This window comes from Gadus morhua, chromosome 8 (assembly GCF_902167405.1).
Source record: "Gadus morhua chromosome 8, gadMor3.0, whole genome shotgun sequence".
Classification (NCBI taxonomy): domain Eukaryota; kingdom Metazoa; phylum Chordata; class Actinopteri; order Gadiformes; family Gadidae; genus Gadus; species Gadus morhua.
Window position 1 is genome coordinate 28,532,856 of NC_044055.1, and position 24,271 is coordinate 28,557,126.

The 24,271-nt window shown below is 44.1% G+C and overlaps 1 protein-coding gene across 1 annotated transcript in view; it reads left to right on the forward strand.

The window, feature by feature from the left end:
* The window catches only part of LOC115548971 (uncharacterized), a 138,740-nt gene that overhangs the window by 106,834 nt on the left and 7,635 nt on the right, over positions 1–24,271 (forward strand). The window contains exons 43-49 of the mRNA XM_030363930.1: positions 3,506–3,693; positions 5,497–5,594; positions 6,121–6,305; positions 6,564–6,772; positions 6,946–7,108; positions 7,377–7,486; positions 8,069–8,197. Coding sequence (XP_030219790.1) covers positions 3,506–3,693; positions 5,497–5,594; positions 6,121–6,305; positions 6,564–6,772; positions 6,946–7,108; positions 7,377–7,486; positions 8,069–8,197 — 1,082 coding nt within the window. The remainder of the gene's footprint in view (positions 1–3,505; positions 3,694–5,496; positions 5,595–6,120; positions 6,306–6,563; positions 6,773–6,945; positions 7,109–7,376; positions 7,487–8,068; positions 8,198–24,271) is intronic.

Sequence of the window (24,271 nt, forward strand, 5' to 3'; positions counted from 1 at the left end):
GACGTGCGTGAAATGCGCACCATAGCGCTTCAGCGCCGGTGTGTGGCCGGCTTTAGGATGATGTTGTGTCACGCGCTGTTCGAATTGACACATGCACGTGCATTTGGCCCCCCACCACTGAAATCATTCCGGCGCCACTGCACCCAGTGTAGCAGACACCCAATGTAGCAGACACCCTGGATGTAGCAGACACCCAGGGTGTAGTAGACACCCTGGATGTAGCAGACACCCAGGGTGTAGCAGACACCCAGGATGTAGCAGACACACAGTGTAGCAGACACCCAGTGTAGCAGACACCAGGTGTGTAGCAGACACCCCAACCCGGTATCACGCGATTTCGTGCTCATGCGCACAAACGTTAATCTATTGAATCGTGTTCCAGAGCACGATAGTCCGACTTTTTTCGTGCTACACAGAACGAAATGTAAACCAATGCATTCTGAATGGCAGTGTTCTCAGACAAATAACGTGCTCCACAAAACGCTACGAGAGAGAGAGAGAAAGAGAGAGAGGGAGGGACAGAGAGAGAGAGCGAGAGAGAGGCTTCAGAAAGGGTGTGCGCAGATAGTACAGTGCACCCTAGTTATGTTTATGCCAAAACCACAAATGCTATATAAATATATATATATATATTTATATATATATCTATATATATATATATATATATATTGCCTAATTATATATATTGCCTATATATATATATATAGGCTATATATATAATTAGGCTATAATTATATTATTTAGCGTGTAATGAGACCATCTATAGCCAAATTGTCGAAGATGCCCGAGAATCTCCGGAAATATCAGCCTGGGAAATCGGCGCATCAGACCCATGAACCTATAAAGAAAGACGTCTTCTCAAGCGGGAGAGAACGTTTGCGGAGCTGGTTTGTGTCACGTAAGTACAGGGCTCTCAAGTCTCATGCATTCGGCGTGAGACACACGCAATTCAACCCATGCACACGCTCAAACCTGGTCTCACGAAAATACGTGACACTGTCACGTTATTTATTCTATTGAAACGTGATCAGGGACACGTATTTTCTAAATTTTGTATTTCAATTGGAAGTATTTGTCGTGTCGCTAAGCACGACTTCCAAACTAAGGTTCTGTCCGGGAGCGCTCTCCCTAATGTCCCTTAAGGAGCTCCGTACAGATCATTCATTGTTGAAATTGTCTGTGATAACTAACAAATGATAGCTTTTGGCCACCCGTTTCTACTTAAAATTGTCTGTGATAACTAACAATATGACAGCTTTTGGCCACCCGTTTCTACTTTCACCTTTGTTTCTTAGAAATTGTGACAATACACGGATATATTAAATGCAGGTGCGCTGCTCTGTAGGCAAACTGTGAAGGAAAAAAGGGTAGCATCTGTTCTTTTTAGAATTGTATGTCTTGATGTTTATTTTATCTAGCCATCTATTCTCTTGTTTTTGGCTATGTGAATGAAATTCCGCGTCGATACCTCGCAAGTCCAGTGTCGCGAGCGGACGTTGCCATGACATCTAGAAATCATACCGTATTTAATGGGTTATCATTAATATTGATGTGTAGGGGTTGATTATAACTCGTGAATAATATTGTTTAGACCACGATCTGGGGGAATACTCGTATTCTGATTGGCTGCAGGGCGTGCATTAACTCCTGATATAGGCCTACAGACACCTGCTAAGTAGTTCCAGTCAGTGTTTAGATTCTCTGCGCGAGCCCGACGCGGGCCGGGTCGGGCTGATATTTCCCACCACTATACCCGGGCCGGGCCTTTGATCAAGCGTTTTTATTTTTATTTTATCATTGGTTTATTGGCCTAATCTGAGGAGAAATCTATGCCATAAACAGAAATATTATAGGCCTTTATTACACGGGTCTTCTCAATGCCGTGGAATGCTCCGTTCACTTGCATGGGTAGTAGTCCGGTGACTTGTCTACCCCAGCGTCTTCCGTTGCTAAGCGACGTCACCGTCTTTGCGGACAAATTATTTCTCTGCTGATCAACACGAATGGCATACGAATGGCCAAAAGACTTGTATGCCCCCCCCACCCCCCCCCCCTTAAATAAATACTATGGCAGAATAATAATTATTATTATTCTCATTCAACTTGAACATGTGTTTTTACAGTAGAGTGGTGGAGGGATGACGTATGTTGGCCAACCCGGAAGTAAGCGTCGCCCTGGATTCCCTTGACAAAAAGCCAACGGGTTTTTCCATTGGATTTTGGATTATTGCAGAAACATTTGCATCTTTGAAGCACCTCCTCAAAAACTGAAAATAAATAAATAAATAAAAATAACCGTGCTCCAAAGAACGAAATGCAAACCAATGCATTCTGAATGGGAGTGTTTCTCCGATTTTTCCATGCTACACAGAACGAAATGTAAACCCATGCAAATAAAGACATGGTCATAATAATTTAAATATCATTAATCTCCTGAGTGTGTAGGGTGGTATTCTATTTTTTTCAACGGGGCTGCATCCAGTCACTTGACCGTCATGGTTGGTATGGTGGTTGCTATCGACCGCCCCCTCTAATCATTACATGGCTCTAAAAACCATGCGGCAAAGGAGCTGCTGTCAATTGTCTTGTTTTTGTCGTAAACTAGGGTCTGATGGTTAAAAAATAGACAGATATTCCAAGGTATCCTTAAAAGGCAGCTTGGATGTTTTTATTTTCTGCAGTTTAGACTTCATCATTCGGAAATCTTTAGCAAGAGACGGCCAACCTGCTCCTTATTGAGCTGTATAAAATATGAAAAATGTATAATATATATTATTTCAGTAATTAAAAAATGTGCTCCAGGGTGCCGACAGGGTTAGGTTTGGGGGGGGGGGGGGGGGGATAAAAACCCCTCCAGAGGATAAAGTGTATGTAGGTTCTTCTGAGGAGGTGAGTGTTCTCTGGTCCCACACGGCTTGGTTTTCATTGAAGAGCACACAGGGAGGAATATTGGATCAATGCATGATGTGTCTTTTTCACGATCTTCACGCATTGTTTGCACAGAATCTGCTAATCTGCTATTGAGACAAACGCTATTGTGAAATTAACACACAATACAATATGGCACACAATCGAGCAGACCGGCCCTTCGTGACATCCCCCGCAGGACTAGAGAACTGGTGACTCGGCTGGGAGAGCTAGACTGTCAACGCTAACTTTAGCTCAGCCAGAGGCACATTGGGTTTAAACCAGGAACCCACATTCTATTCCTATTCTGAATTGACTCAGTCTTCTCTTCTTGACAAATCTCCCATTCATGTGGCCCTTGCTTCATACTCTTCTTTTAAATTGGTTTTTGTCCCCTATTATTATCTATTATCCTCTGTATCCCCTATTTATTTATTATATTATGTAATTCCCAAAATTCCCTTTTAGGTTCTTCTATTTTATCCTCTTTATAGTCTATGGATCTAATTGGATAGCCGGATGGAACATTAAATTAAAACCAGAATAGTGCAAGGCAGTGTCTGACGTCTACAACTCTAATCTCTTCTAACATCTGAAGGGCCATTGTCCACGGTGGCCGGGGTATACCATGACCTGACGGGGCAGAGGGTGGAGGTCCTGTGGCAGAAGGCAGTGTCTGGGTGGGCTGCTAGGCTGGCCCAGGTGCTGCCCCCCTTGCTGGACAACCCCCAGCTCCGGCCGCTGGCCCAGGCCACTCTGGCTACCATGGGCACAGCCCTGGATGTGGTAAGACAGATCTCCTGTTCTAATAGTGGCTCTTTATACATCCTTGAGTAGCAAAAAAATACTGTTTGGTTTTATCCAAAGCCCAAATGCGGTGTGTGTGTGTGGGGGGGGGGGGGGGGGGGGGGGGGGGGGGGGGTGCATGTACACATCTGGGCTGGTTTGTATGTGTGTGGGTGTGTGTTCATGCTTGTGGGTGTTGTTAGATCCATATACCACCTCACGAGAGGAGGATTTAGTGAGACCTGTGTCTAGTAACGGTTGTTAACGGTTGTCTACTATAAAAGGTTGGTGGGGAGACTCGCCCAGCCCCTAACTATCATATTAACCAGACACCTACCCCGCTTGCTTCGGCGCCCTACCTACCCCTGAACATAACCCTGGTCAGGGCTGTGGCTGCCGCTCGTGTCTTTGTGATAGCTCTCCCCTGGGTCCGTGCACTTGGAAGTTTGCTAGGATTGTTTAAGAGTTTGGAAATAACTAACTCTATGGATATGTTTCTTTGAACTGGAACCTCTAAGATCCACGATGCTTATACTAATTCTGCTGACCATGAAGCATTATTCTAATCTTCTATAAAAAGGTATTCACTGATTGTTAGAAAAAGGATTGGTTGTTTCTAGTTTTATTTGCAGGATTAATATTTAGAACATTGCAACAAGTGGAAAAAAAAACATTTTTTTTTTATTTTGGTATCGGAATTTAACTCTTTCATATGGGATGGTGGTTCTAATGAACGGGGGAAAGAGAGAGAAAACCCAATCTTTTTTCACGGCCGAAAGTGTCTACTCATTTGGTCCCACAGCTGGTGGCCTTCATAGCTCTGCAGGGCGACGGTAGGAATCCTCCCTTCCTGGACTAGTAGATAAGGTTTGCTTCTAAAGGGCTGTGTAGAGTTATTTTCTTTTGATTTTCTGGGTCCTCGTATTTTCCTCATTCCTCTGTGGGGGTCTATGTCTAGGTTTTGATCCTGGTCCTGGTACATGGGTCTTTTTCGTGGTCCGTTTCTGAGCGAAGAGTCCCCGCGCCAGTAGACTCTTCATTTCTTCATTCGGCAGGCCTTTTTATAGGGAACAATTTGGCCATGGCCAACTTATATATACAACCACTTATGACATCACATGAACCTTGCTGGTGTGTCCTCACATGAAACATAAGTTGTCCTCAACTAAACTCTTACTGAGCTATGATTTGTCCTCAAATAACTCCAGACAAACTCTATAACAAGACAATACTTCATTTTGCCGCTACAGGCATATAGAGCGTTCAAAAACTCTGGGTGTACCTGTAAGTTACACCAGACCTAGATGGTCAACACAGTTATTATTATACCTTATTGTTTAACACAAAAAGTTAACACTAGAATAGTTAGAGAAAGAATAACACTGGACATTTATTGGTGTTATAATGAAAGCATGGAAAAAACTTTAAGCATTTAAATCCTTGTCTTTTTCTATGCAAAAAACCCTAGTCTACATAAGGCACCAACAAATCGACATCTCCTACGTACTTGTATCTTTAAGGCATCTATTGCTGGACCTCACCTATCTGTGCCTTAAGGACAGAGATGAAAAAACCTTACTTGACAGTGTTTGTGTGTCTCTATCAGGCAGGGCAGCAGACGTTCCTCTCGGTGGAGTCAAAGTTGACGTGTGTGCGTGTGTGTGTGTGTGTGTGTGTGTGTGTGGTGTGTGTGTGTGTGTGTGTGTGTATGTATTAATATATGGCTGTGCGCTCACTCATGCATATGTGTGTTTGTATGTGTGTGTTTGTGTGTGCTTGTTTGTGTTTGTGTGTCTCTATCAGGCAGGGCAGCAGACGTTCCTCTGGGTGGAGTCAAAGTTGACGGCAGCTCTGTCCGGCGTCAGGAGCCGTCTGGCCTCAGTCTACCAGCTGTCCCCCAGGTAGCCCTCTATCCCCCAGTTAGTCCTCTTGTCCCCCAGGTAGTCCTCTTCTCCCCCAGGTAGTCCTCTTCTCCCTCAGGTAGTCCTCTTCTCCCCCAGGTAGCCCTCTATCCCCCAGTTAGTCCTCTTGTCCCCCAGGTAGTCCTCTTGTCCCCCAGTTAGTCCTCTTCTCCCTCAGGTAGTCCTCTTCTCCCCCAGGTAGTCCTCTTCTCCCCCAGGTAGTCCTCTTCTCCCCAGGTAGTCCTCTTCTCCCTCAGGTAGCCCTCTATCCCCCAGTTAGTCCTCTTGTCCCCCAGGTAGTCCTCTTGTCCCCCAGTTAGTCCTCTTCTCCCCCAGGTTTCGCTCTATCCCCCAGTTAGTCCTCTTGTCCCCCAGGTAGTCCTCTGTACCCCAGGTAGCTCTCTTGTCCCCCAGGTAGTCCTCTTCTTCATCAGGTAGTCTAGTAGGTAAGGAAGTTTAGTAACTACGTCACCTTCCTCCTCGCCCAGCAACAACATCTCATGTGGTTTGTGTGTTTTGTTCCTAGTGATTGCTCCGTTTCCGTGGCGATACCCCTGCCACGGGTTTCCTGGGCACGTATGGCGGAGTCTGGCCTGGTGGAGATCCTTCTGGAGGAGTGGCTCCTCAGGCCCCTGAAGGCCTTCACGTCCATCAGGCCCAACTTAGAGTTCTACCGCCTGAAACACAGGGTCATGGACAGCCCCTTTCGATGTAAGACCAGGATCCTCATTTGACATTATTTACAAACTATCCAACTTTTATTGTATTTTGTTATTTAATATCTTAAGTTGGTGGCAGAAACTATATCCTTCTGTCTTTCATGTTCTCGTTCTGTCTGTCTATCTGTCTTTCTGTTTACCTGTCCAACTATCTGTCTATCTGTCTGCATGTCTGTCTTTATTTATTTCGCTTTCACTTCTTCCCTCTTCTTTCTCTCCATGCATGTGTCCCTACCTCATTCGGCACTAGACCAAGCTCTGCTGGTTGCGAACCAGTATGTGGTGTCGTTCGACGGTCTCCTGTTCCAGCTCCCAGCCTGGTCATGTCCGGTGGTGTTGGCTCAGGACCGGTCCCAGAACCCCACCTTTACTCTGCTGCTGAGTCCCCGCCGCCAGTCGCATCATGGTCTGTTGCTGGACATGAACCACAGCACCCTCAACATCTATCCAGATGGACAGGTGTGGTTCACTAGGCTTTTCTCTGTGTGATTCATCATCCTCCATGTGAAAGAAGCATAGGACAGGGCCGAGGTATTTTGACTGGCAATTCCTGCCTTTTATGTTCAGCGAAGCCAAAGCACTTTCTGTGTGTGACTTTATAGGAGCGGGCTAAGACAGACTTTCTTTTGCAGGTGATGACCAGCTGCCCCCCCGCTGCCACCCCATACAGGGAGCCCCTAGTGGCCATCCAGAGAACCGCACACACAGTGGAGGTTTCCAATCAGAATGGAGTGTCGGTCTCATGTGATCTGTTGCTTGACGTGTGCAGCCTCACTCTTGATGGATGGTTGCATGGTAGGAAAAACAAGGAATAGTATTAGTAGTGGTCAGGTTTGTTTGACTCCTAGACGAAGGTACTGGGTTCGTTCCACATGTCTATACCTCTACCTTGAGCAAGATGCCGAATCCCTACATGCCCATTCATGACATGGCTCTGAATTGATTGGTTGATTTGGATAAAAGTCTCTGGCGAAAGACTAAATAGTAAAGCCTTTAATACCTTAACAGTTCATTACTATACAGTTTTACCAAATGACATGCACTGGGCTGGAACTCTATTCAGGTACAACTGTTGGCCTCCTGGGAACCAATGATAACGAAGCAGGGAATGAAATGACGTTACCCAACGGGTCTCGAGCGGCAAGCAGAGCACACTTCCTCCGCAGTTGGCAGGTAGGTAATAGGATAATTTTGTATATCATTAAATTATGTGTGTGGAATGAAAAAAAAGGAATCGAAAATGGGAATGGAATCAGCCCTGGGAATAACCTTGTTTACTGAGTTTACCTCTGAAGCTGGAAATCTCTGTATCTCACCTCATCCTGAGAGGAAGAGACGGCTTAATGACAGCCAAAGCGAATAAATGAGCCCCCTGCACTGTTTCTCTAATTTTTACTTACTTATTTATATGTTAAGGATAACTAGTTAATGTTACTTTCAAAGTTCAACATTGCCTGTGTTATGAATGTATTTCACAATCAAATATGATGGTATTTCTGGTGAGGAGTGGTATTACTGGCATCAGTTGTTTGTCAGAAATGCTTTATTGTCGAATTGATTGTCATTGTGGTCATCCCTCTAACATCTTAACTCATTTATGTGGTATAGGCATTTGATACTTTCATACTCAGTGATCACTTTTTCAACCTCTCTTATTTTGTTAAAGATTTTTCAGGCGTCTATCTTGCACCCTGGTTTGGTTTGGTATGTGTCTGAACCCCGGTCTGGACCCCTTTGGCCCCCCTGTCCCTCCAGGTCTCCTCTAACTGCAGCCGTGCTGAAGGCCCTCTGGAGGAATGCTCTGGGGCCGCCATGCAGGGCCCGGCCAGCTGCCATGCCCTCTTCTCCTCGGCCCACTCCCCACTCAGCTCCTGCTTCAGGGTGGTGAGTCAAAGCTTCGGGTGCATGGGGTCAGGGGTCTCTGTTGTCGAGGGGGAGGGGGATTCGTTGGTGTATCATCATTTATGATGATTGGTCTCTTTGATCCACTTCCTTTTTCCTTTGTTATTGTGTTCATTACCGCCAATGACCTATCACTTGTTTTGATACTCATTCTGACCATTCCTCATCTTTCAAGCATCTAAATGATGGCTTTGTCATTGAATAATAAATAATGTGGTGCGTGGCCATTGTTTTCAATTTAAAGAGCATAAAATGTTTGATCAATTGAACAGTAAAACAATTGGGCACATGAAGACGGACTAATAGACAGACTAATTGGAACAATGCGTTGAAAATAGCGAACTTCTCGATTGGACATAAGGCACAAAAATCTATTACAGCGAGAAATATACATGAGCTGGAAGCATGTTTATTAGTTTCAGAAAGCCTGTAATGCAATCAATGTGGCTGACTGTGAGAGAGAGAGAGAGAGAGAGAGAGAGAGAGAGAGAGAGAGAGAGAGAGAGAGAGAGAGAGAGAGAGAGAGAGAGAGAGAGAGAGAGTTGGAGATGAGTCCCCCCCCCCTAAGGTGAACCTTGGAACTCACTTGGAACTGTCAAATATATAACTTGATTACAAAATCATAAAGTCTAGACTCAGTTATGGTGTAAAGGCCCAGACACACCAACAAGATTATCGGTCGTCGGACAGTCTGGTGAGGTCAGTAACACGTCTCTGTTTGGGGTGTTCTGTGTGCGATCGGCATCGTCAAAGCCATTGGTGTTCTTTTCAAGCCGTCTGTGTTCTCTTCCGCCGATTCCACATGTTAAATCGGCCATGACTAAATCGTTCAGTCGGACGAATCTGATTGGTGGAGTGCTAACCATTGGCTTCAGTGATCGAGAAGACCGGTAGTGACGATGGTAAACAAACCATATAATAAGTGAAAGCACAGAAGATGGCAACACACTCTCTTAACAGATTCTACGGACAACTATTTCATTTTTGGATAATGACTCTGTGGCGCGAAGGACTCGAGGAGCAACTCATCAGCATGGCCGAGGAGAGGCCGCCGCTGTACGCTGTTGTGGACAAGAATTACTCTAATAGAATAGTGAATGCTGATATCTTTGGAAAAGCGATTGTCCCTGTATTTGTCCACTGTCCTGATGATTATAATAACACATGTGGAAATGATGTGGAACTGGGTTAAACACAATCCACTTTCCACTGTAACATCAGCAAGAATGTCTTGCTACTGTGTCACCTTCAGCCCATTTCAACATAGTCTAGACATGAATACAACTATGCCAAGTTATTTCACACTACTAGTGATAGATAGATAGATAGATAGATAGATAGATAGATAGATAGATAGATAGATAGATAGATAGATAGATAGATAGATAGATAGATAGATAGATAGATAGATAGATAGCATGAAGACAATCACACACAGCATACATTTACAAACATAAACAAGATGATAAAATGAAGTATCCACATCGATAATATGAATGTTAAAAGATAGGCTAAGGTGTTCTTGGAGAATGTGTGTCGGTAGTGCAAATAACAACAGAAGTGTAAGGATAAAATAAAAAAAGGACAGTGAGTACACATTGTTATGGGAGGTAGTGGAAGTGGAAGTGGGGGAAAGGGAAACAGGCTATGTAGAGAAGTCTGTCCCTCTGTCAGTGAAGTCTATCTGGCTAATGTCTGGCCCTCATTCAGAGGCAATATGGGCAGTTCATAGCCTATCATGGCTATGAACTGCCCATATTGCATCAGTCAGTGTTGTCTATGGACATCATTCATTCCATGAAGTGAACACTGCTAGCATGGTCATCTGGTCCTCCATTCACATGTAATCTTTCATACAGTACCCACATTAATATTACTTTATGGGGGACTTTGTGAACACATTCCATGATCTCCTTCCCCATTAACAACTATTATTATTATAACAGCAATCATTTCTTGCTATACTCACTTGCAATGTGTGTCATCTTCACCCCATTTCATTATAGTCTACACCTGAATAGGATATGCCAAGATATTTCACACTACTGTTGTCTTATATAATATGCCATGAACTGCCCACAATGCATCTGAATGAGGGCCAGTCATTGTTGTCTATGGACATCATTCATTCCATGAAGTGAACACTGGCAGTTTTAGGCATGGTTGCCTGGTCCTCCATTCACATATAATCTTCCATGAAGTAAGCCCAGGATTACCCCAAATATTTATGACAGACATGCTCTCCTGGATATTGGACTAAATCTGCAAATACTTTCACACGTTGTTTTATGGTCCAAGGAAGCTGGAACCCAAATGCACGAGAACAGACAAGGTTGTAACAGTCCAAAAGTTTATTCGTTGTGAATGAGCAGAGGCTGATTGATGAGCAAGGCCAGCTGGGTCGGTGGGGAAACCAGGAAAACGGCGTCGGAGGACAGCGTCGCAGTAATGGGAAGATCTGGGCAGAAGCAGAGGGTTAGAACCCAATAATCACTTGTACCAGAACGAAGAGAAATGCAAGTCAGGAATGCTACATGCATAACTAGACAGTTTTACGATCTGGCGATGAATGGTTGGGAAGCCAGGGGTTGATAAGCAGGAGTTGTTGATTATGATGATCCACATAGGTGTATGGTTGAGTGGGAGAAAGGAGTCCAGAAGCTGCAGTCGGCTAGTTCCGCACACAACAGGAAAACACAGACAGACAGGCAAAACACACAGTGATCCTAGCTCCCGCCAGGATCTACGGCAGACGCCGTAACACATTGAGCCCTTATTGCAACACGCATATCGGAATGTCTGGCGGACGTCAGCACCTGGACAACTGCCTGAGGCTTAACCTCAACAAAACCGAGCTCCTCCTAATCCCAGGGAAAGATTGCCCACACATGGACTTACTGGTCACCGTTGAGAACATCACTGTATCTCCCTCTCCAACTGCCAGAATTATTGGACAATCAGTTATGCTGCACCGCAAACATCACTGCGGTGGCCCGATCCTGCAGATTTGCACTTTACAACATCCGCAGAATCCGGCCCTTCCTCACAAGGGAAGCAGCTCAGCTTTCAGTCCAATCACTGGTCATCTCCCGCCTCGACTACTGCAACTCACTCCTGGCTGGACTTCCTGCCTCTGCGATTAAACCTTTGCAGCGCATCCAGAATGCGGCAGCGCGCCTCGTGTTCAACCTACCGAAGTTCTCCCATGTGACCCCCCTCTTCCGGGACCTCCACTGGCTCCCTGTAGTAGCTCGCATCAAATTTAAGACGATGGTACTGGCATACAAGGCAGTCGATGGAACTGCCCCTGCCTACCTCCAAGCATTGCTAAAGCCACACACCCCAGCTCGATCCCTCCGCTCAACTACCTCAGCTGGACGTCTGGAACCGCCATCGCTAAGAGCTAGCAAAGGCCGTTCAGCAAATTCACAACTTTTCTCGGTTTTGGGACCTCAGTGGTGGAACGAGCTCCCTGCCGCTCTCAGGACCGCAGAGTCGCTCACTATCATCCGAAAAAGCCTCAAGACTCACCTGTTCAGAGTCCACCTTGACTCAGCATAGCCACCTTCCCACTTCTGACCACCATTGTACACTGTATTGTATTGTATTGTATTGTATTGTATTGTATTGTATTGTATTGTATTGTATTGTAGTACTTAACTGTGTAGCAACTGCAGTAGCTGCTATCATGGCTGTAACACCGGGAATTGATTGACCTAGCGATCTTGGTACTTGCACTTGGTTCTATGAACATCCTTTCTGTACCGACAGCGATATATTGATGCACTTCTTATGACAAATGTACTGATTGTAAGTCACTTTGGATAAAATCGTCTGCTAAATGCCCTAAATGTAAAATGTAAATTTGAAATGATGGAGCTTCCTTGACATATGTGCTTATTTATGATGGGGAGGAGATGACTGGCTGTGGGGTGAAACACCATCTTGAAAACGGGTATCTTCCTTCCCTCCTTGATGCCCAACATTCCAAGCACCCAGGAACTCCGGTTGCTTGCCTGTCCTCTGTTGTACTGAAATTCACATAACCAGTCATCATTATTGTTATGTCATGAATGTGTAATGAAGCACTGAAACAATAACACCAAGTCAATGACAACCTTAATAAAAAAGAGAATGTTGCTGTAATCATAGTATAAAAGATTAGGGAATAAATCAAGGGGCCTTACTCTCCCCCATCAAAATGATAACTAGATCTAATGAAATAATAATATGATAGGCTACACTACAGATTGACACAATATCTTTGCAACATATTTAAGGCATGTTTACATGACAAAATATGACCTACTCATAGTGTGTGTGTGTGTGTGTGTGTGTGTGTGTGTGTGTGTGTGTGTGTGTGTGTGTGTGTGTGTGTGTGTGTGTGTGTGTGTGTGTGCAGTGGTGTAGTCTACGTGATACGCAGGTATACGCCGTATACCCACTAGGAACGCACCAGGATTTGCGTATACCCACTTAAAAATGTGCACGGATACGTATCAATCGTCTTGTGACAGATCTTTCACTTCTGTGTTTATTTTTCGGAAATATCGGTTGGGTATAACTGCAATAAAATACTTTACGCAGGGGAAGTTATCTCCTACATTCACCATTCATAAAATTCCCGCTGCGCGCTCGCGCTCTGCCCTGTCTCTGTTACGAAGCACGAAGCTGCCCCTTCATCCTTGCACGTTAGTTGGCGGGCCAAGCCCCTCCTTCTCTCGTGTGTGTGCGTGTGTGTGCGTGCGTGGGCTTGCGTGTGTGTGCGTGTGTGTGTGTGTGTGTGTGTCCAGTCCTCCCGTATTAATGTGTAAACCACATAATAAGTAGTCAACAGAAGACAATGTTTTAATCCCACTTTATATCTCCTTGTTACTTTTAGATGAGAACCCCTGGCCAGCCTTTCAGACTGGGTGTCAGGCTAGGGAATTTAAAAACAGGCATCCTTGGTTAGAGTGGAGGGAAAAAAAGTTATAGGTAAATGTCAGCCAACATACAGTTGGTATACACAATTGAAATTCATAATGTTAATCAATATGCAAATGAGAGTATAGCTAATTCATGGTCATTTTTAAGGTGCAGTAATTTCACACTTTTACACAATACAATTACTGTATGGTATGTTAGATAACAACAGTAAGAGCTCAAATTAGAGCAATTGAAAGAGTGAAACATTAGTCTCCTGTCATCTCCTTCTCATGCACTGGTTAGCCATGGATGTAAACAGTTCATTCAATTATTTTGAGTAGATTTTGTCCTTGTTTAGCATGTGCTATTGCTACTATAGATATACAAAGGACGACTTGTAATTTTTGTGTAATATTTGTTCATACTGTTATTAAACCTGGTTCTTTCCATGATTGTTGATAATCGTTATACTCTTAAATCAGCGGGTTGTAGACCCCTGCGTTGGTGAGTGTGGTGCGACACCCCATAAGCGCCACACACGTACACGTACCGGTCGGACGGGTTTGTACGAGGCTGGGAGGGAATCATCACAGTATACCCACTACAATAAAATAGACTACACCACTGTGTGTGTGTGTGTGTGTGTGTGTGTGTGTGTGTGTGCATGCGTGGGCGTGCTTGCTTGCTTGCTTGTGTGTACTACTCACCATGCAGTCTTTTCTGCTGTATGCCCTCTTCAAAATCATGGCATGAGAGCAGGAAGGGAATTTCTTTGATTTTCGGAGCAGGCCTTATTTCATTAACCACCTGTTAACAGTGGCGGAACTAGAGTTTTATACATGGGGTGGCCAGGGGGTGGCCATGGCTACTTCAGGGGGTCCATAGACCATGACTGAAAATGTGTGTGTAACCCTAACATGGCATCTAAGGAGCATGAATGAATCCTAGGATTGCTGATTAGAGGAAGAACCGCAAGTTCTACAATGTGGCAGATAGTGTGGTCCACTAGGGTTACTTCACTATTTCATACACAAGGCAGACTCAAAGTGCTTCACATATAAACATTGTCATACAATAAAATAAAATAATAGATAAGTAAAAGAAAGACATATGCAAAGAAATGGTTAATATTGAAAAAGGCATTTTAGTATTAAAATAGAAAATAAAGGCAAAGTTAAAAAAGCTTTTTAGAAAGTGCAATGTATTTAAGATTTTAGCAGAAAGCTATAGCAAACATAAAAGTCTTCAGTCTTGTTTTAAAGGTGCTCAGAGTTGGGGCAAGTCTTAAATCCTCTGGGAGTTTATTCCAGCTATTTGTTGCATAGTAACTAAATCCTGCTTTCCCATGTTTTGTGTTTATCTGGGGATAATTAACAGATTGGTCTCAGAGGATCTTAGTGGTCTAGAAGGCTGATGTAGTGGAAGCATATCAGTTAAATATTTTGGGCCTAAACCATGTAGGGATTTATAGGTTAGCAACATGATTTTAAAATCAATTCTCTGACCTACAGGAAGCCAATGTAACGATTTCAGAATTGGTGTAATATGATCAAATCTTTTGGTCTTTGTTAGAACTCTAGCAGCAGCATTCTGAACAAGCTGAAGCTTCCTCAGAGTTTGTTTTGGAAGACCTGTGAGGAGACCATTGCAGTAATCAAGCTTACTAGTGATAAAGGCATGTACAAGTTTTTGTAAGTCTTCGGTGGACATGAGCCCTCTAAGTCTTGCTACATTTTTAAGGTGATAATATGCCGATTTTGTAACTGATTTGATGTGACTGTCAAAATGTAAATCTGAATCCATGATAACCCCTAGATTTCTGGCTTTGATTGAAGTTTTCAGGGACAGAGAGTGAAGGTGTTGGGTTACTTTAAGCCTTTCCGTTTTAGGACCAAATACAATTATCTCTGTTTTGTCCTCATTTAGTTGAAGGAAATTTCGGCACATCCATTCCTTCACTTGCTCAATGCACTGGCACAGCAGATCTATGGGCCGATAGTCATTTGGTGATAGCGATACATAGATTTGCGTGTCATCAGCATAGAAATGATGGTCAATATTGTTATTTTGCATGATTTGCCCTAGTGGGAGCATGTAGATGTTGAATAAAGAGGGTCCTAAGATCGAACCTTGTGGGACTCCACATGTCACGTTGGTTGATTCTGATACAAAGTCGCCAATGGAAACAAAGTAGTTCCTATTTTGTAGGTAGGACCTGAACCAATTTAAGACAGTGCCTGAAAGCCCCACCCAGTTTTCTAACCTTTCCAGAAGTAATGTATGGTCTACAGTGTCGAATGCAGCACTGAGGTCAAGTAGCATTAGTATTGAGGTTTTGCCAGAGTCTGTGTTAAGACGGATGTCGTTTACAACTTTAATAAGGGTGGTCTCAGTGCTGTGCAGGGGTCGAAATCCTGATTGGAAGGTGTCATAGCAACCAGTTGATGCCAGGAAGTGATTTAGTTGCTGGAGGACAACTTTCTCAATGATTTTACTTATGAAGGGTAGATTTGATATTGGTCTGTAGTTGTTAATAATAGAGGCATCTAGGCTCCGCTTTTTTAAAAGGGGTTTAATAACTGCAGTTTTCAAAGCTTTTGGGAACTTGCCTGACTGGAGAGAGTTGTTAACTATCTGCAATATGTCTACTGCTAGGCAGTCGAAAACATTCTTAAAGAGGTTGGTAGGTATAGTATCAAGGCAACAGGTGGATGGCTTTAGTTGTGTCACAGTTTCCACAAGATTTTGAGAGTCTATAACATTAAAGCATGCCATCCTTGCCACGTAATTTTTGCCTGAACAGGGTGGTAGTCCAACATTTTTGTTTGACGTGGAGATATTGATGGCGCGTCTGATACCTTCAATTTTATCAATATAAAAAGCTGCAAACTCATTGCATTTCTGCGTGGAATGGAGATCAGGTGGAATTTCTGTTGGGGGGTTGGTCAGTCTGTCAACAGTTGCAAATAGGGTTTTTGCATTATTAGTGTTGGTTTTAATGTGGAGAAAAATGTTTCTCTAGCATTTTTTAAGTCTAAATTGTAGGCACGGAGGCTCTCTTTATAGATATCATGGTGAATATGAAGTTTTGTTTTACGCCAGATGCGTTCAACCTTCCTGCATTCCTTTTTCTGTGCTGTTACAGAAGCAGCTTTTCTCCAGGGTGCCTTTTGCTTTCCAGAAATCGTTTTAACCTTATAAGGTGCAATGACATCTATGACTTTCAAAATTTTCAAATTAAAGTTTTCTACAAGATCATCAGCAGTACATGGGTTTAGAGGTGGTAGCAAGGAGATGGCCTTTTTAAAAAGTACATTAGAATCTTCATTGATATACCGTTTTTTGACAGTGTTTGATTTTGTCTGTATGTCGGGAATAAAAGATATGTTAAAGAAAACACAAAAGTGGTCAGACAAGGAAGGATCAGTCACAGAGAGATCAGAAACATTGAGGCCCTTTGTGATAACCAGGTCTAGAGTGTGCCCCTTGCAATGAGTAGCCTCTTTCACATGTTGAGACAGTTCAAATGTGTCCAAAATGGTAAAAAGTTTTTTTGCACACTTGTCATTCAAATCATCAGTATGAAAATTGAAGTCACCAGTTATAACTAGACAGTCAAATTCTGTGGAGATGCTAGACAATAATTCTGTGAATTCATCGAAAAAATTTGCAGAATATGTGGGTGGCCTGTAAATAATTAATAGGAGAACTCTGGGGGAGCATTTCAATACAGCACTAAGGTATTCGAACGATGGAAAATCACCAAATAACATCTGTTTCCCCTGAAATACATTTTTAAATATAGCAGCAACCCCTCCACCTCTTTTTCCAGATCTACATGCATCAAAAAAGTTATAGTCGGGAGGAGCTGTCTCTATCAGAACGGTTGCACTGTTATTTTGTTCCAGCCATGTTTCAGTTAAAAACATAAAATCCAGTTTGGAAGTGTTAATAAAATCATTAACTAAAAATGATTTGTTATTAAGAGACCTCACATTAAGTAGAGCCATCCTGATGGTGCTGTTGATAGGCTTTAAGGTTGTTTTTGGTTTGGAGGCAATAGATATGAGATTTGTGAGGTTAGCAGTGTGTCTAAGTTTCCCTTTGTTTACTCTCTTAGTGGTGACAGCATGAATGCGAAAGTTGCCCTGCTTTGACGTAGGCAACCTTGGGTTCAGCAGATTATGAGAAACTTCCTTTATACTGTGTCTACGGCTGAACCCTTTTTGTCTCAGTAATACTCAGGACTACTAGGGGGGCGGGGGGGGGGCGCCGTCCTCCTGGGTGTTAGCAGTGTTAGCAGCCTGCGGCCATGACGTGGCGATGCTATCATTGACACAGATGCAAGTTTGATGCCAGCATGTTCCAGTTTCTTAAATTCGGCTGGAAAATCGCAAAGGGAGACATCGGAGCTGGAGTTGTTGTTGTGGCTATGGGAGAGATGAGGCTGGAGGTCATCATCGATGGGGGAATGCAGAGGAGGGGGGTGGCCGTTCCTCGCCAAGCCAGCATCAGCGATAGGTTTAAAGGTCCCATGACATGAAAATCTCACTTTATGAGGTTTTCTAACATAAATATGAGTTCCCCTAGCCTGCCTATGGTCCCCCAATGGCTAAAACTTGCGTTTGGTGTAAAACGAGAACTAGCTGTTCTGCTCGCCTTTGAAAAAACAGAGGCTCAAGTGCGCTGATTTGGAATGTCTGTATTTATGACGTCACCAAGGATCTCAGCTCCTCCCCTTACTCTGCCTGGCCCGCCCAGAGACGTTGGCCCGCCAATGAGACTCGACCGTGCGAGCGCCACGTGTTTGTGTGTGTGTGTGTGTGTGTGTGTGTGTGTGTGTGTGTGTGTGTGTGTGTGTGTGTGTGTGTGTGTGTGTGTGTGTGTGTGTGTGTGTGTGTGTGTGTGTGTGTGTGTGTGTGTGTGTGTGTGTCAGAGCTGCAAACTTGTCGCTTTTCGGCGACAATCGCCGTTTTCTTGGTCAATTTGGTAATTCACGTGAATCGTGTAGAACCGGAGAGTTTTGTTTTGGGGGGGGGGGGGTCCAGAATAATAGAAAAAATATTGGATCGTTCTTATAATTGACATTTCTCTGGGCCAATCGGAATCTCAGCACTTGCTTCAGAATCTTTCTTATAATTGACATTTCTCTGGGCCAATCGGAATCTTGAAGCACACAGCGCCAACTGAGCTCGCCATTGGATGAGACGGTCGCCTACCGCTCATGCGCGCCAAACAACTCAAGAGAGCTTGCGAAACCCTCGTCCAGAGGGGTGTTCCACGAACGGAGGTTTAACAAACACTGAGTTAACGCTGAACTCTAGGTTGATTTACCCTGTGCCGACTAACCCAGAGTTTTCGGTTCCACAGCAGCGGTTATGGATTCGTTCAATCAACTCGGGGTTGGTTATCACAGGGTTGTGCGCGTCACCGCCAAACCTAAAAAGACGTGATGTATGGATCATGGAAACCCTGTTCGAAATGGCGAAACGGGCCGCTTATTTCAATGAAATGGAACTTCAGGTTCTCCTGGAGAGCTATGACGAGGAGAAGGACATTATCACAAGAAAAGGGAACGCTAAAGCCTCTGCAACCCGGAGAACCAAAGCCTGGCAGCGGATCGCTGACCGCGTAAATGCGTTAGTTACACGTCAAAAGCATGATCCTTAATATTTGAGCCATGAATATATAAATATCCCAGTTAAGCATTCTTAAAGATCCTACCACATAACCCCTTTCTTCTAAAGAAATATGTAATCCGATGGCTTCCAAGCGGTCAGCGGATCAAGTATAGAAATGAAGTATAAAAAACATAAAAACTGGTAAGCTTTTGCCACCATCGTATTGGTATAAATTTAAATTAGCCATTTTTTTAAGCAAATCGTGAATAGGCCGACAGTCGGCAGACTGGATCTGGCCCTCAAATTGTCTTGACCCCGGTGGAAGAGCTGTTAATAAACATAAATTCAGAGCGCCCTGGCATGGAGGTGGTACCTGGAGGTACCTACCTCCTCAGAGAGTCAGGGGCCATACCCCACTGGTTGAATGTAGGTTTTTGTGTTTTCTTGTATTTTAGATTTTTTTTGCCTTCGAAGTAACAAATGCAAACCATGTGCTTGCCACAGCGCATACTATTCCAAATGTTTCTTTTTTTGGTAACTGGGTAGAAAACCTAAAAGTGACAATTCATCAACTTCACAGAATAATAATAATTTTTTGTCTCTAAAAATGGTGACAGTTGTAAATAAAATATTTTTTATAAGCCTTAAGGATGTTTTGACATTGATTTTTGATAAAGAGTTTTGTTAAGTCACGCTTAGAGTAGTGTCATTTGTATATTACAATAAAAAAAAAATCCCCCCGTGACACTGTCACCTTTTTTCCTCTGAGGAGTTTACAGGTCTGGTGTGTGTGTGTGTTTGTGTGTGTGTGTGTGTGTGTGTGTGTGTGTGTGTGTGTGTCTGAATACACACACTGTAACGCAAGTGTTTCTTGTCGGTTCTTTGACGTGTCTTGTATTTCCACAACGAGACTGTTGTGGGGGTTATCTGAGCCATGGTTGAGAAGGAATTGGGTGAAAGGAAATTTGGCTTTGACTCGCTGAAGTACATGAACTGCGAAATGCCGCCGGTTGCCGCAAGGCACCATCGCCCGGCAGCGGGCAGCCGGCAGCAGGCAGTGCCCGGTTCAGTCGACTTCAGGTTGATGTGAAAGTGGAAGAACCAGAGACGTCGCAGAACCCGACAAAGTCGTTTGTGATTCATAATATCGTCTGGAGGCGCGCACAGCTTTTGGCCGTGATAATATGTATTAAATGATATAGATTTCTATGTATTATATGATATTATTTAGATATAGAGCTGCAGGACTGTAACGCAGGTGTTGTACACTTCCTTATTATTTGGATAACCGTTCTGCTTTTGGTGTTATGGCGCATAACACGTCGGACTCTCGTCTCTGGTATTTCTACAACGAGACTTGTATTGGGGGTTATCTCAGCCATGGTTGAGAAGGAATTGGGGGAAAGGAACTTTGGCTTTGACTCGCTGAAGTACATGAACTGCGACATGCCGCCGGTTGCCGCGAGGCACCATCGCCCAGCAGCGGGCAGCCGGCAGCCGGCAGCAGGCAGCGCGCGGTTCAGTCGACTTCAGGTTGATGTGAAAGTGGAAAAACCAGAGACGTCGCAGAACCCGACAAAGTCGTTTGTGATTCATAATATCGTCTGGAGGCGCATACAGCTTTTGGCCGTGATAATATGTATTAAATGATATAGATTTCTATGTATTATATGATATTTATAGATATAGGGATCCAGGACTGTAACACAAGTGTTGTACACTTCCTTGTTATTTGGATAACTTTCTGCTTTTTGTGTTATGGCGCATAACGCGTCGGACTCTCGTCTCTGGTATTTCTACAACGTATTGGGGGTTATCTCAGCCAAGGTTGAGAATGAATTGGGGGGAAGGAACTTTGGCTTTGACTCCCTCAAGAAAGTGATCCACGACATGGAGAAGAAAGGGATTGTTGGCGGCGAATGTCTCCCGCTTGAGACCCGCTGAGGGACCACCGCCGGAGGCGGAAGTGCCTAAGCGCTGCCCGGCAACGATCCCTTTCTCCTCCTTGTCGCGGTTCAGTCTACTTCACATTGATGAGGACGTTGAAGAACCAGGAACGTCGGAGAACCCAACGCGGTCGTTTGACATTCATAATATCGGCTCACACAGCTTTTGGCCGTGATAATATATATTATATGATGTTCTAGAATATTTACAGAACATTGCCAAAGGCTGTGCGCCTCGCCATTGCGATACATCCACTGTAAACGGAGCGCATGGTACCGTGGCTGCAAGCTGCTCAGGGCCACACCCCCACCCTCCTCCTTGACCCGCCTCGCTCCTCCTCATTTGCATTATAGCTACAAACACCAAAACAGCGCATTTGGGGGAAGCTCAATGTGCGACTGGCTCGGAGTGGCTGTAACTCTGCACCACGGCTGAATTTCGGGAACGTCTTTGAATACTGTGTTAGTTGCCCACTAATACCTATATTAAAGAATACATAAAATAGCATGTCATGGGACCTTTAACATACTATGAATAGCCAGTGTCTCTGCAGCTCAATATTCTCTCACACACACACACACACACACACACACACACACACACACACACACACACACACACACACACACACACACACACACACAATCAGTGTTGAACATTGTTTTCACGCCTTCCTTCCTGTACTTCCCCTTTGAGTTAATGATCACCAGTAAACGGCTTCAAGGGGAGAGAGCATCCCGGTAGATCCTACATGAAGCACCCACACAGAAAGTTCTGGAAAGTTTGAATTATGTCACCGACACTGAGGCTCAAATTTGGGTGTTAACCACTCTATTTCATCCTAGACGCTAACCAGAAAGTGGGCTCAATATTAAAAATACCGGAATTGTCCTCCACTGACATCTGTACTAGTTACATCACATTAGCTAAACACACTAAACACTGTAACTTACGACAGGCTAAGTTGGGAACCGATCTCTCTTATCTGATTAACTGTCTGTTATGGAGCCAATTTTCCAATATGCATCTACACAGCGAGTCAACTTTTGTATAGTTGTTCAGGAAACCCAAACCCGATGCTAAACCTTAAAACTTACTTCAGTATGGTGCTTTCGCCAATTGCCGCAGTCAGTCTCTTGTGTGACTCGTGAGCTGTGGGAAATATTCTCTCTTCCTCGTCGATTTGTAAAAGGCACCGCAGGTAGCAAATTCAATTTTAGGGTGGCACCCGGGGTGGCCAATCAGATTTCAGGGGTGTCCAGTGCCACCCCGGCCACCCCTTTAGCTCCGCCATTGCCTGTTAAACTTCATGGCTTCTTTGGGGCACTGTCTAAAATGTATTCAGCTTAAGCACTCATGCTGAGACACCATAATGTATTCCAGGTTAAACAATGCGCCATGACGACCATTCCGGTTTCCCATTTCCGGTTAAAAGCGAGAATACCTAGCTGGTTGTAGTTTATGAGAGGGTGAGTTCGGGCTCCGCTTGCCGTTTTGACCTCATGTAATATATAACTTTTACAACTATTGCCGTAGCCTTCAAGATCTGTGCTAGCGGTGCAAATGTGCTAGCCGCTATGTAAACAGCACTCGACCGGAAAATGGGAAACCGGCGGGCCACTACGAATCATGGGAAATAGAACGGTCGTGGAATAAGCCGGATACCAAAATCCTTTTTCTTCTTCTTTTAAGTTGCCTCACCTTAATTTCACCTGCTATCTATCCTTGTTCAATCACTTGATAGGGAGGGGGAAAAGAAACAGAAAAAAAAACGGAATTCCAACTATGACACTCCAGTGATCGACATGACTATCCACCAGTCTATGTTTACTAGCTGCCTACTATCTCTAGCGCATCCAATCATCATAAAGTATCTACGTCAGTTCCCCTGTCGTTCTGCTGGGCACGGACGCAGGCAGGGCCATGGCGCAGACACAGGCAGTGTCAGGCAACATTAGCGGGATCTCGGGAGGAAAAGCAATGCTTAGCGAAATGCTAACCTTCGCTTAGTTCTTTGTTTATGTTCGCTGTACAGCGCCGCGCCAATCAACTGTGACTGCTGCAGAGCGTGAGCGTCTTGGGAATACCCGGTCAATATAATGGATATAATATGGACACATCAGACAATCAATATTCGGTATTTGTTATTGATTTATTGTAATCCCCTGAAAAGATGCACGTTCCAGGATGAATTGAAAAGCTCCCGTAAGGGCTGAGATGGCAGAGGAAAGCTGATTTGGAACGGATCAACAGCTGTTCGCTGTAGAAAAATGGCATTCGGGCCAGCCCTAGTAGACACAATGTTGTATTTGCTAGTTTCACACATTTATTAACACCCATCAAACCCCCCCCCCAAATTGCATCATGGGATGCACACCATTGCAAGGTTCTCAACTGAGTCAGTCAGACTCAGTGGAGTAAATGCTACCGAAACTCGTTTGTTCGTTCAGTCGAGTTTCCGGTGAATCGAATGGTGAACGAGACAAACGAGATAAACGAACCAGTTCGGTTCGTTCGTCCTAAAGACTCGTTCATTCAAACCGGTTCACGAACGAACGAGCCAACACTAATAGCAACCACGCACACTCACTGCCAGACACAACAACGACAAACACGTTCTAGAGTGGTCTACAGAATACAGAGCCTATGTTACATTGTATCTTTAGAATTCTATACATTTTATGTGGACCGTACTCCCCCCCGGCGTTTCTAGTCGTGCGTTCACACCAAACGCGATGGGGCGACACAATTCCATACAAAGTCAACGTAGAGACGTGAATCAGGCGAATTTTTCGCCAGAGAAAACCCGCGAGAAGACCGCTTTGCGGTGTTTGTTTACCGGCGTTGCTATGGCTACTGGTCTTGTGTGTTCCAACGGTTTATTAGGTATCTAATAAATCGCTGTCTAATCAATACTTCATTCACTGCCTCTTCCGTGGTCATTACAATATTATGAATAGACTGCGTCGGGTTCTCTGACGTCTCTCCCTCTTCCACAACAGGTAAAGACATGCAATGGTGGTTATCTCGGCCATGGTTAAGAATGAATTGGCATGAAGCACAGTTGGCGGGCAAATGATGTCGCGTGACAAATTCGCCTGATAAAACTTGCAAAGCAACAGATTATGATTTGTCCCACGACAAAACTTGGGCGACAACGCGAACGGGCCACATATGTGTCTTTTGGTATGAACGCAGCATCGACTCATCTTCTCAGCTATGGAATCACAACAATGTTGCATCCTAGGGAGGGGCGTCGCTTACCTGTACGCTTGTATTAGAGTCAACAAAGATAATGTGTTCATCAAAATACTCATTTTAATGAAGGCACAATGGAAAACGTAATTGAGTAAAGAGTAGAAATCTAAATCGAATATTTACTTGAGTAAGAGTAAAATTACATTGACTTAAAAACCTTAATTTTTTTTTTTACTCATTTGCGTTACTTCCCACCACTGACCACTGGGAATGCTTTTCCATAACATACCAAAAGAATATCCTGTCTGAAATGAATTTACATATTTCGGCCTTATTTATATGACGCAGAAGTCTCGGTTAAATTAATTTGATAAAGTCTGAG